This window comes from Galleria mellonella, unplaced genomic scaffold (assembly GCF_026898425.1).
Source record: "Galleria mellonella isolate WM207_F2 unplaced genomic scaffold, CSIRO_AGI_GalMel_v1 utg874, whole genome shotgun sequence".
Taxonomy (NCBI): domain Eukaryota; kingdom Metazoa; phylum Arthropoda; class Insecta; order Lepidoptera; family Pyralidae; genus Galleria; species Galleria mellonella.
In genome coordinates, this window is record NW_026442167.1 from 483256 (window position 1) to 500396 (window position 17141).

At 31.6% G+C, this 17141-nt stretch overlaps 2 protein-coding genes across 2 annotated transcripts; both read left to right on the top strand.

Moving 5' to 3' along the window:
- Positions 1–34: 34 nt before the first annotated feature.
- LOC113518843 (elongin-B) lies at positions 35–7667 on the top strand. Its single transcript, XM_026903850.3, has 5 exons — positions 35–163; positions 278–371; positions 2652–2796; positions 3930–4032; positions 4697–7667. Exons 1-5 carry the CDS (start codon positions 161–163, stop codon positions 4709–4711), a joined length of 360 nt encoding a protein of 119 aa, XP_026759651.1. The 5' UTR covers positions 35–160; the 3' UTR covers positions 4712–7667.
- A 1106-nt stretch (positions 7668–8773) lies between these two features.
- On the top strand, positions 8774–16863 carry LOC113518838 (protein Peter pan). The gene is made up of 9 exons (XM_052902166.1): positions 8774–9154; positions 9495–9647; positions 10432–10602; positions 12098–12159; positions 13206–13359; positions 13709–13809; positions 14192–14320; positions 15854–15963; positions 16492–16863. Exons 1-9 carry the CDS (start codon positions 8969–8971, stop codon positions 16836–16838), a joined length of 1413 nt encoding a protein of 470 aa, XP_052758126.1. The 5' UTR covers positions 8774–8968; the 3' UTR covers positions 16839–16863.
- Positions 16864–17141: the final 278 nt, after the last annotated feature.

Here is a 17141-nt window from a genome sequence, read left to right on the forward strand (position 1 = left end):
ATCGCAATTTGAATGCCTGACTATTATCATTTAGGTACTCTGTGTCTAAAGTCGTAAAAGTTGTCAATTGTCAAATTGTCATTCAATATTTAATTTCGTTTCATACGCCTCTAAGCGTTTTTTTACAATAAATAGAATAATTTTTAATTTTAAAGTCATTATGGTGAGTAAAATAGTATTTAACGCAGATTTATGATTAAAATAATTTCACTAATTCAATATATTGGTTGACGTATGACTTTCGCCTTGTAACCTCAAAAATGGAATTTGTTTTCAGGATGTCTTTCTAATGATTAGGCGAAAAAAATTAACCATTTTCACAGACGCCAAGGATACAACAACAGTATTAGAATTGAAGAAAATGATCGAAGGTTAGTGCAAATAACTTGGTAGATTGGAAATCTATTTTTAGTCGCGATACAATGTCGGGATGTTAGCGTAGGTTTTGTTGTCAAGCGTGGTGTTTTGTTCTCAAATTATATATATATTTGTTTTTTATTCTTATAATTTTTTTCTTGAAACTAATACGTTCAGCATCAATCTATTATCTTTAAATGCATTAATATAATTTTAGTTTTAAATTGCTATACAGCAAACAGCATTTATTACATCTGTTAGAGCATTATAACACTTGTTATATTTCAATTTCATTATATTTTGTTCTATCTACTACTTCAGTTAAAAACCTGTGATCTATGATCTAGAAAATATATGATAAGGTAACTTCATACTCCTGTGTTGTGATTAAGTATTACCTACCCATCATCCATTCATATTTTAATACTATGATTTATAATATGTTAGATAGATGACTAAAGACATGTAAATAAAATTCTAAATACTAGTACTAAATTAATTTTTATAAAATATTGTGGAATAATCAAAATGGAACTATATAAATTGATAATTATAGATTTTTTTCTTTTTATTCAGAGAATATAATTGATACACTGTATGTTTCAAGGTTTAATCTATTGATAATGGCTACTATTTTATTATCAACTTGTTATTGAACTGCCATGTTTCTTTCTGATTCTTCTCAATAGATTACAAACATTCTGATCTGTTTTTAAATCATATAAAAAAATTTCAATTTAAAACAACTTTTAAACAAGTCTATTTAAATAATTACAGTTTTTATATTATTTTATACAAAATTTAGTCTCAGGAAATTTACAACAAAGATTTTTTATTTTCCAATTATGTGATATTATACAGTATCTGAATTATTGTCTCTGAGGAACAAAGATTTAACAAAAGATTCTTTTTTTTTTACTTTTCCTTCTAAATTAATTCAATTGTTTTGTATGAAAACTATATTTCTGGACTTTGAATTATAATACCTTTAACTGGTGTATCATTATTGCAAAATTTTAAAATTATCATAGAAATGCTATATACTATACTACTAATTTAATTTTGTAACTTCAATCCCCGAGTAGGATTTATTATTATAAATGTAAAAGTTTTTAAAGATGATTAGATATTTAATAGTCAATTATGATTAAATTGGTGAACAGATTTAAATTAAATTAGTCTACAGATATCCAAAATAAACGTACAGGTTACTTTTTATCTTAATTCATATAGACAAAGCCAAAGTATACAATTAATAATATATAAATTGAAGTGGTGCAAGACTGTTAATATTTTTTAATGACTTTTTTTAAGTGCCTACATGTTTTATTTGTAAAACAATAAATACATTTTAGATCCTTTTATATATGACTCAGATTAATTTTTTATAGTTGAAAACATATTGCACTTTGATCACATAAAACCCAGCTTAACTATATCTTAACTAATCTATTATAATATAAAATTTGTTACTAACTGATTATTTTCCTGAAGCTGGATGGTAAAATGTGGTATTTATCTATATTTAACTGTTAATTACACTGAAATTTAGATATTTTAACAAAAAAACTTCTTTTTTATTTATTTATTTTTAGTAAAACAGCCTGATCAGCTATACATAGACATAGAGGGAGACTGTACAAAAGTCAATTGCTTGGGCACCTCTGTCCCATTCGTGTTTTAACTGTGAAGCAGTTGTGTTTGCATGGTTGTGTTTCAGTTTGAAGGGTGCGATATGGTGTGAATTTACAGGGTACAGAGAAATAACACCTGAGTCCTCAGGAATGGCAATGCATGGGGGGTATCATGGACGAAACAGTATACTCTGTTATGTCCATGGTACTGCTCATGTCTATAGGCGATGGTTACCACTTCCCATCAGGTGGACTGTCAGCTTGTTTGCCATTCTAAGTTGTACAAAAAAAAATTACATTTATGTTGAGCCATAAAATAATTTACACAATTGCATAATTACACAATCTGTTTTTATATATGCAAAACAATAACCTTAATAGGAGATATACTACTATGAAAGTTTAACTTTTCAATAAAACTAATAATAAAATTTATTTCACAATATGGAAAAGATATTTGCATAAATAAATAAATGAAAACTTTATCCTTATTTAAACATACTTGATGAATTTTATTGGATAAATGAATTTTTAATTAGGTACAAGCCATATCCTGTGGATAAGCCCATATGAATCAGTATATGATCTATTTGTGTACCAAATTTAATCAATTCTGTTTAGACCATATTTTTTTAGCAAATAAATTTCATATAATTTTAGGTATCCTGAAAGTGCCACCAGCGAGCCAGATGCTGTTCAACAAAGACAGTCAGCTCATGGAAGATGAGACAACCCTCGCAGAGTATGGACTCACATCAGCCACCGCCAAAGCTCAGTGCCCTGCACCTATTGGATTGGCTTTGAGGTATTTTTTTTTTATAAAAGAAAAGTTAAGATGGTGCAACAGTTGCTATTAAAATGTTGCTTTGCAAGTATGAGATTCCTGTGACGCCCACTAGTGTTTCCAGATTGTTTTCCAGGGAAGACATCTTAAAAATGGTACACATGTATCTTCTCTTAGACAATGACATGGTTATACTGTGACGCCCATTGGCATTAAGATTACTATGTAGAAATTTCTAGACCCCTTAAAGAAGATGCATTATTATGTATATACTCTTGGACATATATTAGTATGTAGCTTCGCTCAGATTTTAATATAGTCACAAATTTATTATATCAAGCTCGTATAATGCCCATTACCAATTACATATTCATGATTTGGATATAACCATTATCATCGATGACAAATTAATAATGTCTTTTATATAATTCCATTGGTATATTTTTTTCCGCCTGTTTTATAATTAACTAGCGATCTACCCCGGCTTCGCACGGGTGTAACCTGCACCTACTACAGAATGTAAACAATGTTTACAGCTTTTTTGTCATTAGACAATACGAACATGATAAAATGCTATAGGGCGAAGCGCGGCCTTTAACGCGCTATTTTTAGTCACGCGCCGCCGGCCGGGCCGGTACCGCCGCACCGCTATGTCTCTGCATTTTAAATCTGTTATATCTTGGGAAATATTCATTGAAATTACATGCTGTAAAGGGCCATATTGATGTATATTAAATGGACAATTTATTTAAGATACTTAATTGGATAAAAATTAATGCTGTATTGCTTAAAATTGCTTCGTAAATAAGCCATTTTTTACCGTAAAATTTAAACGATAAAAAATGGTTATTGTGGGTTATCCTATATAGACATATATCATCGCGGACTTTTTTGTTGACCTTTTTAAAGTGTACAATACTGTAGTACATTATTTTGAATTCTCTTACGAATACTCTTGAATCACTCTATCCATTTAAAAAAAACCGCTTCAAAATTCGTTGCGTTTTAAAGATTTAAGCATACATAGGGACGGACAGACAGCGACAGCGACTTTGTTTTATACTATGTACTGATGATGATGATTTAATTAAATAACATAACTAATTATTAAATTTTTTAAAATTTACTTTCAAATATTAAATTATATATAACAGGAAGGATAATGGCGAATTTGAGGCCCTGGATTTGACTCCATACTCATCACCCCCAGACCTCCCTGATGTAATGAAGTCTCAAGAGACCAATGGACAGGAACAGGTAATATTAAAGTTTTGTACATATCCCAATTTGTCAAGAATCCCGTCTTGACTAGAATTGTTCAAAGGTCACAGACTCCCTTAAATTATATTACTGAACATTACCAGAGGGACACTGTACAAAAGTTGTTTGCTTGGGCACCTCTGTCCCATTCGTGTTTCTACCGTGAAGCAGTTGTGTTTGCATGGCTATGTTTCGGTTTGAAGAGTGGGATATGGCGTGAATTTACTGGGTATAGAGGAATAACACCTGAGTTCTCAGGAATGGCAACGCATGGGGGGTATCATGGGCGAAACAGTTTACTCTGTTATGTCCATGGTACTGCTCATGCCTATAGGCGACGGTTACCACTTTCCATCAAGTGAGCCGTTAGCTTGTTTGCCATTCTAAGTTGTATAAAAAAAAAACTTGTTTACAAGCTTTTTTTGAATCATCACTTTTTATGATTCTACTGTTTGGTTCGGAATATTGTTATGTGTTGAGAAGTCCCGCAAAAAATCTTACTTTTTTAAATAAATTTTTAACCAGAACATTATGTATATTGTATTTTTTAAATGTATTGTCTAAAAGAACTTGTTCATTTAAAAGCCCCGTACATGATCAATTAACGCTACGCCGTTTGTCATTCGGGTAAACGTTCACTTTAATCTGATGTATGTTACAGATGGATCAGCATTAAACGGCTCGGCTGCATTTCGAACGGAAGAGTTGCAAATAAAAACATAATGTCATCACGGTTTTATAACATGCCTAGTTCAACGTGAACTAGACGGACGTAACCTTAATCTTTTGCATATGGACATATTTTGTTAATGTTTTATCAATTTGTGTTCAATTTTAACATATTCTGTTATGTCTACTCAATTCTTTGTAGTATTTTTGTAATGCTTTGTATGACGGGTGTCTTAGCGCTTATTGCAATTTTATTGATTCTAAAAAAAAAAATTAATTTCAACTCCTACGATTGATGTTTACCTAGTACTATTTTGTTGCTGTCGGCTCTAAATCTTGTGACATGTACAAGATTATATTAAAACTAATGTAATATATATTAAGCCCACGGTCGACGAAATGGAATAATGGTGCCCTTTAGGTACCTTGTTACAGTGACGTAACTAGTTTATTATTGTTTACCATAGTTTTGTTACAAATATTAATTAACTCCCAAATACGTCACCCTCACAGCGTTTCGAGGCGAATAATGTATCTTTGATCGATCGTATCAGCGGCGTTTATAGGTGTGCTCTCTTCATTCTAGTTTCCACTTTTCGAGTACATTGTCTTAATTATAATACGGGCCGGCCCTCATTAACCACTTGAGGTCTCGTAACGTGCTACTTCAACGAAACCCTTAAGTGTATATAAATTTAACTATGTGGTCTAGTAGTGCGATTATGCACCTTAGTGTCTAACATAAAAGGATTTATTTCAAATATGTTACAGGCTATTTGCCTACCAAATATACCTAATATAGCAGGACATACACCACATATATAATGTACCTGTTTCACAGTTTTCATTTGATACGACCTTGGATTTTGAATTTGCAATCCGCGTATTTCATCCATTGTGGCTTCATTAGATATACTAGGCGTTCACATTATAAAAACATTATAAAATTGTCGACTTGTCACTTTCACCTCATGTATGACGGTTACCGAGCCGTGCTCGCACTAATATTAACGCATATTACTAACGCTGCAATACATTCATGGCTTGACGCTTAACTTTTAAAGTTTTCACATAAAAGTATCGTTGTTGTACGAATTACAACTCACCATTCCCTATGTAGTTTGTTTATTATATTTTTAGCTAAATAAAATAATACGGTGCATACGACACTTGAAGCTTTATTGTAGGTAGTTACAATTTCTATATCTTTTTTTTTTTTTAAGTCACCTCTTTGCTAACATATTTAATGTATCCGAAGCTAAGAACGAGAACTATACATCTTAAATTTATATTATAAACAGACTACATAGAACCTCTTTTAATATAAATGACATCATTCTCTTTCACACGCGTGCGATAGAAAGAGACTGCTGCATACAAAGCCAATTATTATAAAATGCGTCACGTCATTTATATTGCATCGAGACATTCAATGTGAGTGTACACAGTATATGATTTTATTAAAATTAATAATACGATATTTAACTGATAATAGACTAGAAGAACTATAGGTAGTAGCTAATTTAATAGGGGGTAAATTAGGGGCTTTTTATATTCGTAAATTGTAATTCCTGAGGGGGGGTCTATCATGAAACGCTCCGAAATGCCGTGCGTACGATAAAACATGTTTAATACCTAAATGAGCCAATAGACAACAAGTGACGTTTCGTTCCCTGCGTTCATCGTGTTCGAACAACCGCAATGATTACCTTATTGATAGCATTTCTTTCCTTTATTTATTATTGAATTCTTGTTCCTTTCGGTTCCGAAATTTCGGAGTGTTTCATGATTAGTAGGCTGGATAGCAACATTCTTCATTGTGATTTAAATTAAATGTATCTTCGTGTTAAATCGAATGTCATCTGTAGTTCCTCATCACTAAAGGTTACTACTTTTTTTTTTAACTATTGTTTCTATGTAATATTTTCTATTGCACCTTTTTAAAAGAAAAATATTCTGTATATTTTGGAGGACTGGATAATCCTTTAGTAAATTCCACATATTACGGTGTATTTTAGCAACTAGAGTGGTTACCAAAGCTGTGAGTATAACCTATCGTCGCTATAATGCTGAATCCTGTCACAAACATTTCCCGCCAAAATATTTTTTTTTAAACTAATTTCTTTTTTAACTCTTCACCGTTCCATTAAAACAGAATTATATAAAAAAAAAACTAAATTTTTTCATACGTCAAATTTTACACTCAGTCTACAAAATGGACGGTATAATTTAAAAAATGTCGATTCCCAAAGCTCTAAATGTGCGCGTAACAGAATTCAGCATAATTTGCGGCGATATGTTGACAGATCTGAATACTTGGCCTCTAGGTTTGCTAAGTATGATGCATTAATATATCTGAATACAAAAATGTCAAATACATTTTCCTTTTCAAATTTAATCCAAAAATAGTATAATTGGGATATTAAATGGTATTGCACTTTAATGCACTATAAAATAGAATAGTAAATTGATATATAAGTACCATTCTCTCGTAGACATCGTAATGTGTTCTACAAACCGCTACCATGAATTTGTTACGTGGCGTCTCGAATTTGAATGTTTTGTACCATATTTTGATTTATTTTTTATTCCTTCGACTTATTTGTGAAAGTTTATGGTAGCGGTATATGGTCCCGGAATAGTCATGTACAAGGGATCACTACCGAACTAAAATAAGTTGATGTTTATACTCAATATTGTTTTACTGTGGCTGGACAGTAGTACTGTGATCGAGTAAGCAGCAATACATTCATTATGTATTCTATTGGTTATTACGTAAGTGGTCGCATCTAAGCTCTCGCGCCGTGAAGGTTTTACATACCATTTTTTAGAACAATTTAAAAACAAAACCTCGTCCAATCAAACGCGATGAGTCTTAGACAAAGATAACTAGTGTAGTAATTCATGTGCAAATATGGAAAATCCACAATGAACCAGCAGAAAATAAAGCTGTTTTGATTTGTTTTGCCCTGTTTTATTATTATTATTGTATTTTACAAATACAATTTTATTGCGTGAGGGTCTTGAGGTTTGGTGTTATGATCCCAAAACGTGTAGTGAGCCATAGCCATGAATATACCTGGAATTCAGCACGATGGTTTCCAGGAGGGCCACGTGAAGATCGACCTGACAGGTTGTATTGCTAGCAATAGGACTGGTAGTCTGCATTACTAACAATTCATTCCCCTTCTAATCCTTGTTATAGATTAGTGATTAAAAAAGTTTAGTTAATTTATTAAAGTCCTGACATCCTGAGCACCCGTGAGGCGACAGTTTATGTTGGGAGCAAAGTGCCACTGCTTACACAAAAGGTATTTTTTAATTACATTGTAACACCCTCTTGAAGCTCGGCAACACTGATGATGTCAAGTCGATACTGTCTGTAAGAGCTTCCTTTAAATGAATGGAATTATAAATCTACCTATACTATCGGTATCAGCGCTCGGCGGGCTCCATCAAAGAATGATAAGTAAACATGAGAACAAATTAACTGACCCATCACAAGAAATGAAACAAAAATTAATTATGACTATTTTAATGGGATACCGACCATCTAATAAACCTATACCTATATTGTTAGTAATGGAGTGTAAGTATTCTTTATTACTAATAATTCCTTTTTTCTGCCTGTAATGATATTGTCCTCTGGTGTCAGAAATTTTTTGTCACTTTTTACATAATTAGTCAATGCAGAGAAGGGATACTTTATCAGCAAATAAAATAATAATATATATATCCTCATTTCTCCCGAGATGACCCTCAAATGACTATAATTTTATTAAGTAATATATAATTATTTCCTTATAATCACGCTCCATTACCAGCCGTCGTAAGATTTAGTACAGGTAATCATTATCTAGATTCCCGCATTTAATTGAATAATATCTTAGATAACATTTAAATAATAAAGGTTCAGTCTAATTTTCGAGTAATCCTGTTTTTTTATCAGCTTTAGTTAAAATATAATATAGAGTTGGCGACACTGAGTACTTTTTTTTACACAGAGTAGATTGGTATATACTTTAATGCCTTTCTGACCACATTTGACACACACAATTGACATTGATAGTTAACGTCACGTGCACACTACGATATCGATACACATTTGTTCTTGTTTCATTTTCACATTTTTATAACCTTAAATTATTTATATTTCTTCAATGAAATAATTATGATTGTGAATGTATATAACTTATAAGTGAGCTAAAACTGTTAAAATTGCTATTACTGTCTGTGGTTAATATATTTTTAAGTGTCTATAAAAATGGGAAAACGTAAAGGAAAGTGTGCAAAAAAGAATCCTGCCAGTAAACAGGCTTTGGAACCCGAACATTTGGTGAAGGCGCCTCACTCGTTTGTAATTCATCGCGGACAATGCAGTAAGGACCTCATAGAATTAACTAAGGACTTCAGAAAACTTATGGAACCGTTCACAGCATCGCAACTTAAGGTAACAATTGAGTATTGGTAAAGTATAAATGTTTGCGATTCTCTATGTTTTGATCAGTTTATCCCACATTATTATTTATGTACTGCTTATGAAAACAAAAAAATATTTTCAAATTCATTCACAAAGTATGATCCACATGAATTCTCACGCGTCTTGAATAAGTAGTTGTTTATTAACTGAAGGGGTAGTTAAAGTGATAAACTTAAATGTATATTGCCAATAAAATGTAATGTCAATAAATGCAACTTGGCCAGAATAATTCCTTATGACACTTTTTTGTTGTTTATATTTAGGTGAGTAACTGTTAAAATGAGAAAATAATAACATACACATATTTCAGGAGAGAAAAAAGAACACTATCAAGGATTTTCTGTCTGTGTCTGGCTACCTTCATGTCTCTCATATGATAGTATTCACCGAGACCGAGCTTGGAACGTATATGAGACTAGCACGGCTGCCGAGAGGACCCACACTCACATTTCGTCTTCATAATGTAAATTTATGCATATTATGTGACTGAGTAATTAAAATTAAAATTTATATTCATATATATTTAATTTATTAAGTTATAGCTGTAAGCTTCCCTCAGAAATAATAAATAAAATTTATTTGAAACAAATATTTACTGTTAATATAATTATGATCACTTTTTTTTTTATACCACTGAGGTGGCAAACAAGCATAACTGATGGTAAGTGGTTACCGTAGCCTATGAATGCCTGCAATACCAGAGGTATTACGCGCGCATTGCCAACTTATCATAGTTTTACTACTTACTTAGATAAATGGTCATAATTATAGGTATGAAATTTAAGATAGTGTCACCAGTATTTTTTTAATAATGTATATTAAATTTTTTACAATTAATTAATTATTATTTTTAACAATCAAAGTATAACAATAAATATTAAATTAAATTACGTTGTTTTACCATATAATATTTATGATAATTTCTCATACTACAATTATTATATTCGATTGCCATCTTGCAACCCTGTTGTGGAATATAAAAATCGTGATTAAAAAACAGGGATTGATCGTAAAAGTTATATATTAGATAATATTTAGCTGTAAGATTGTGCCAATATAGTTATTTCAAATAACTCTTTTATTTCAACTTTTAACACCCTATTATCAGATAGATTGAACCATTAATTGCAAGCTGTATAAAAACCACAAAAATAACAAAAAATTTTAATTCACAGATATTTTCTCCTATTTCAACTTTTAGAGTTATTTAGAGTTATAAAATTGATTAAATAATTTTTGTTTTACAGTACAGCCTCGCTCGTGATGTGATATCCTCTCTCAAAAAGCAATATGTAATTATGAAGGCATTTCAAAATGCTCCTCTGATTGTGCTCAACAGTTTCTCAGGTGAAGGAATGCACATGAAGCTGATGGCGACCATGTTCCAAAATATGTTTCCTACAATTAATATTACCACAGTAAGTAGTATGGTGTAAATACAGATCTACACTTCTTCCTAATTTATTATTTGATAGATACTTAATAAAATTGAATTATTTTATAGGTAATAAGCTGTAACTTAAAAAAAAAAAATTGTGTGTTGATGGTTACAGAATGAAAAAGAATTATTTACAAAACAGCAAATAATTATTTTTTGTTACGTTAATACTGGTGTGTATTGATATTTGGAATTTAGCATCTTGATTTTTTTTTATATAACTTAGAAACGCACAACGGCCCAAATGAGAGGCTAAGTGCGGAAAACAGAGTCTTTCTTACAACTTAGAATGGCAAATTCCTCTGTACCCAGTAAATTCACGCCATATCTCACCCTTCAAATCGAAACACAGCCATGCAAACACAACTGCTTTACGGTTGAAACACGAATGGGACAGAGGTACTTAAGCAATCGACTTTTGTACAAAGTATAAATATTTTTACATATAGTTAGTTATTAGTTTTACATATATTTTGTTATATTATTCTTATGACCAAATAGATGAGATTTTCTGATGTTAAGTAAGTTTATAAGATCAACAAATCTTATAGACATCTACTACAAAGTACTGCAAATTATTATAATTTGGCAATTGAAGGTTAAAGATTTCACTTGAAATTGTTAGATATGTGGGTAGTACTAAGTACATACAGGTGGCTACGTCCACCTTTATAAGATGATCCACCTTGTTTATTAAACTAGTGTGTAACCAACCTCTATGTTCACTTGTTGCTTACCAGAGGGAGACTTTGTACAAAAGTTGATTGCTTGGGTACCCCTGTCGCATTTGTGTTTCAATCGTGAAGCAGTTGTGTTTGCATGACTGTGTTTCGGTTTGAAGGGTGGGATATGGTGTGAATTTATTGGGTACAGAGGAATAACACCTGAGTTCTCAGGAATGTATGTAACAGTATACTCTGTTATGTCCATGGTACTGGTCATGTCTATAGGTGACGGTTACCACTTTCCATCAGGTGGACCGTCATCTTGTTTGCCCAATCTAAGTTGTATAAAAAAAAAACCCCAACTTAGAAATATACAATAGAAATTGTAGTAATTAAAAAAATATTTACATACAAATAATTTTTGTTACAAGTTATTGATAAATATATATATATATATATATATATATATATATATATATATATATATATATCACAGTATATTCTAGTAATTTAACTTTTTCTTCCAAAATACCATTTTCAGTTGTGGCCAAACTAATTATTTTGATGTAAAAACTAAATGACTGAATTGATTTTAGTAAAATTTCTACAGGAACAATCTGAAAGTATATCCTTTAAAATAATAAAATAATTTCCCAAATTAACTTCTAAACGACGGAGTTATGAGGTGAAAAATATAAAAAAAAAATTCAAACATATTAAAAACCTCCTTTTTTTGAAATAATTTGGAAACTGCGTTTTAGTAATATTTTAATAATTACCATATAAGAAAATTGTGCATTCATTTTTCAGATGGTGCAAGGTAAAATACCCAATCTAAACAGATGTCGAGATATGTCTGAATTCTTCGATAAGTAAGTATTGTGGAATATTATTAAAAAATGTTTATATATCACTAAGATTGTAAACAAGCACAATGAGCTGGCTTATATTTTTTTTGTAATGTTTTTTTAATACTCTCAGACCTAATTATTATATTACACTGGATTATTTAATTACTGTAATATTGACTTTCATTAGTACAAATATGTGTACATGGCGGACTTAACGCTAAAAGCATTCTCTCCCACTCAACCATAGGGAAGTGTCAGAATACTCGAATGCGGTACTAGTAATTATTGATATACATACATACTAAAATTATTTTTAGTAAAACAGAAAATGCTAAATGTATGTAACAATCTTCTTTTGCTCTCTCAACATTCATGTCTGTTATACAAATTAGTAAGTTATGAATACATTTCATCATCATCATATCAGCCTGTAGACGATGCACCGCGCACCTCGTAATTATTTAATATTTAAACTTTATAATTTGTTCTTAATGTAACCACTAGCGCCATTTGTTGGTACTTTAATGGACTTGATGCCAGCGCGCATGCGCCGCGTGCATGCCACGTGACACGTGTGTGCACGAGTCAGTTTTGTTTTGTGAGTTGTATAAAGTGTCTTGCCAGTGTCCGTGTCTAATTTTAAAAAGATCAATAAAACTTCATAATACCACGCGGAGTTCATTATTTTCGGCATTTTCCAACACCGGTCTTTTACATCAGCCATTAGCTGTTCACTGTTGACCACAGGCCTCCCCCTATTGTGCTGTTTTGCCAGTAGTTGCCACGCTTGGCAGGCGGGTTGGCAACCGCAGTTAGGCTTTGGTAATGTTTTAAGAGGAACGCTGCTATCCATATCTTGACAATTTAGTTCCCCTAGTCGCATCTTATGACACCAACGGGAAAGGAAGCGTAGGCCCATTATATTCACTTGACCCTTTATCGCTATGTGATCTATTTCCTTCTTGTATATTTTTCATTTATTAAAAAATAAGTAGAGATATCGATAAGTTAGCATTTACCGATATCTATCTATTTTTGAAAAAAAAAAACACTTAATTTTTTTACAGGGCAGCCTTATTATCGGAAAGTGAGTTTGAAGACGATCCCAACTCCCAAGTGGTGCTGCCTCAGACATTGTCCTCTAGAGGCGCCGCAGCGGACTCCAAATCAGCTATTAGGTTATTCGAATTAGGGCCTAGGATATCTTTCCAACTTATCAAAGTGAGTATTTTTTTAAATATGGCCATCAAATTATGTCACTTCATACAATGGATTCAAGCTATATCTGTTACTAGCAATGTGCCCTGACTTCATACTTTTTTTTAATAAAATACAGTTTATTTTACTCACGCTATGTTATCAAGCTTTTTGTAGGTGAAAGAATTTTTTAAATTTGTTAAGTATTTTTTGAATTTATCCATTACAACAACAACATACAAAAAATAAATCTTTCCTCTTTACAGTTATAGTTTAAATAAAATTTTATTGAAATTTCTTCAGACATTTTTTTGGATGAGGTAACAAACATAACTATTTACTATTATTACTAAATATTCTCACTTCCTTTTAGGTAGAAGATGGATTAATGGATGGTGAAGTACTGTTTCATGAGTTGGTGGAGAAAACAGAAGAAGAGAAAGCATTGATAAAGAAGAAACGAGAAGAGAAGAAGTAAGTATTGTAATTGCTCCAATATCTTCAATTAATTTAAGAAGATTAATTATAATATTATTTTCTTTTACATAAAACCTTGCAAAATCTATTCAAGTTATCATAAAACTTATAAAAACATAAGTTACATACTTACAAGTGCAATAAAGAATATATATATATATATATATATATATATATATATATATATATATATATATATATATATATATATATATATATAATTGTTCATTTTGTTTCTTATATTAAATACTGCCATTGTACTTCTATGTGCTTTCGACCGAAATATAACTGTGCACGCATTGCCGTCTCACGACAGAAATAAAAGCGTAACGCTACCGTACCTAGCAATGCAAGTTATAAACAATTCTACAATTTCCAGGCGTCAAAAGGAGAAGCGTAAAGCCCAGCAAGAAGAAAATGTGAAACGGAAACAGCAACACAAAGAGGAGCTTAAACAAAAAGCTCTCGACGGAATAAAGAGAAAGAAAGAGATGACGGAGAGTCAGAGGTGAGATATTGTTTATATTCACTAATAAGTAATATTGATTTATTATTTTCAAAAATTTGTTAATTTTTTAACGATATTCATACATATGTATATTTGCAAGTTTTTTTGTTTTTACGACGTTTATTGTATCCGACAATTGTGACGCAAAGCGCCCTATACCTCTTGCAGATTTCCGGACGAAGTGGAAACAATTGTCGGGGGAAAAATTCTGTTATACATATTTATTTATTTATCACAAAATACATTGTGTAGGATAAATACTACAAAATAACATTATAAATTAAAATTACAGTTCATTTACAGTTAATACAATTCAAACTGTTTTGACTGGGGGCAAAGGGATTTTTAGCAATGGAGTTTGACAGCCCCATTGCTAGCAATATGCCCTATTAAGTCGACCTCCACGTGGTTCCCCTGGAAACCATCGTGAACAATTCATGTTGAATTCGTCACGATGGGCTAATTGACCTGCTTCATCCTCACCTATCATCCTTCACTGGTGCCCCGCCGGTGTATACCGTTAGCACGGGTGGGATTACCATTCCATTACCATCCATTAAAAAAAACTTTTGACTGTAAATGGACGGAGCCTAGTGTTACCCATTTACCACCCAAACTGAGAAACCGAACGATGGACAATATGAACTTCCGCAAGATAACACCAAGTTTAGTAAAATAAAAGAACATATATAAATACAATATGAGAAAAAGCAATAAATGCATTAGTAATAATGCGAAAATTCATTCGTGTTTCAACCGTGAAACAGTTGTGTTTGCATGGCGGTTTCGGTTTGAAGGGTGGGATATGACGTGAATTTACTGGGTACGGAGGAATAACACCTGAGTCCTCAGGAATGGCAACGCATGGGGGGTATCATGGGCGATATACTCTGTTATGTCCATGGTACTGCTCATGTCTATAGGCGACGGTTATCACTTTCCATCAGGTGGGCCGTCAGCTTGTTTGCCATTCTAAGTTGTATAAAAAAAAAAAACAATTGTAAAGGAGACCGTAATTTTATATACTTTTAATATATTTTCTGTGTACTTTTATTCTTTAATCATACTTGTTATTACAAATTATTGACATACAGCATGGTCTGTTAATTTTATGTATTTATACTGTACAGATAACGGTCGTACGGTCCCAGCATAGAAATAGGCCACCCCTTCCTTTCCCGTGGGTGTCGTAAGGGGCGACTAAGGGAGGGCGAGGGACGGGCAGCAATGTTCCTCTTAAAATATTTTTATAAATATATATAAAGCCTAATTGCAGTTGCCAATCCGCCTGCCAAGCGTGGCATTTACTGGCAAACTCCCCTAAGAGGGAGGCTTATGTTCAGAAGTAAAAGGATACTGCACAGATAAAAAAAATTTTAACGCAATGTAATTAATATATATAATGTACGTGACAATTTGTGTCTTATTTATTTTTATTTTGATATTAGCCCGAGTTAATTTTACTAAATTACTAAGCAATTAAATTGCTCTTACTGTACAATTATTACTTATCACTTTATAAATTGGATCCAGGTTAATGGAATTGGCTGCGGCTGAATCTCAGAACCCAGCGGACGTGGAGGAAGACGAAGATGACGACGCTGAATATTATAGGAAGGAGGTCGGCGCTGAGCCCGAGCAAGGTGCGCTAGTTTTTACTAGTTATTTCTTTAGTAATAGGGTAATGAGGCACTTTTTTTTAATTATTAAAAAAGTTTTTTTTTTTTTAACTAAACAATGAATCTGTATCATTCTTTGAGAGAACAATATAGTTTTAATTTATTCATACTATTTCAGATACATAAATCCATGAGAGTCTATGTTTTCTGTGATGCGTGTAGTCTGTACTATTCGTGTCTATGGGTGACGGTTGTCACTTTCCATTATTTCTTTAAAATGTCAATTTGGTATGGTTATGATTTTATATTTATTCATAAATATGTAACATAATTGTTTAATTTTATAATTTAACAATATACTAAAAAGGTAAATTTGTAAGGAAATTGTTGCTATCAAAATGGATCAAATTGTAGTCAGAAAATAAAAAAAAAGTTTATTAATACTATTATTATAAGATTGCTTTATGTGCTTTTCGTTTAAATAAATAAATAAAATAAACAACTGTAATGAGGACATTTTTTTTTTAATAAAATAAAAATTTCATATTTCAGATCTGTTTACGGAAAAACGAAAACGTAAAATTGAAGACGATTCCAACAGAGGTTTTAAGAAGATGAGATTAGATAAGAAGTTAAAGAAAAAATTCCAAAAAAATCAAGACACTGGTAAAAATGTCCAAGATGGAAACAAGAGAAACCAGGAACACGGTAAACAGAGGTTTAAAAAAGACAAAGAGGGTGGTAGAAAGAAATTTAATAAGAGACCAGAAGATGGTAGAAAAAAACAGAAAGGGCCTTTCAATAAACAGAAAAAGGTATTTGGCGGGAAAGTCAATAAATTTAATAGAGGCAAAGGCCGAGAAGGTAAACCTAAGGGTAAAGGAAAAAATAGAAAATAGTAATAAATTATCTATTACAAATTGATGAATGTTTATATTTCATTTTCGTCCAAATTTTCCATATATAATATTTATTATGTATTTTTATTAATATGAAACAAAAATATGTATCGGAATGATTCTTTATTTTGTTACGTGACATCTTTTATATCCATGAAAAAAAATAAACCTAGACAGGTTTCTAAGAGTACACCTAATTTTACGAACGCTTTAAGATATTTAGAAAAATTTTATTATTACCATTTCATCCACAAAAATTTACTGCTTTAACAGTAATAAATTTAATAGAGAAAAACATGGGAC

Excerpts from the sequence above, each read along its gene's own strand:
- LOC113518843 (XM_026903850.3), top strand. Across the intron at positions 372-2,651 it reads ATTGAAGAAAATGATCGAAG|GTATCCTGAAAGTGCCACCA; the intron begins GTTAGTGCAAAT and ends ATATAATTTTAG. Across the intron at positions 2,797-3,929 it reads CCTATTGGATTGGCTTTGAG|GAAGGATAATGGCGAATTTG; the intron begins GTATTTTTTTTT and ends TATATATAACAG.
- LOC113518838 (XM_052902166.1), top strand. The coding sequence starts at position 8,969 with ATGGGAAAACGTAAAGGAAAGTGTGCAAAAAAGAATCCTGCCAGTAAA. Across the intron at positions 9,648-10,431 it reads TCACATTTCGTCTTCATAAT|TACAGCCTCGCTCGTGATGT; the intron begins GTAAATTTATGC and ends TTTGTTTTACAG. Across the intron at positions 13,360-13,708 it reads TATCTTTCCAACTTATCAAA|GTAGAAGATGGATTAATGGA; the intron begins GTGAGTATTTTT and ends ACTTCCTTTTAG.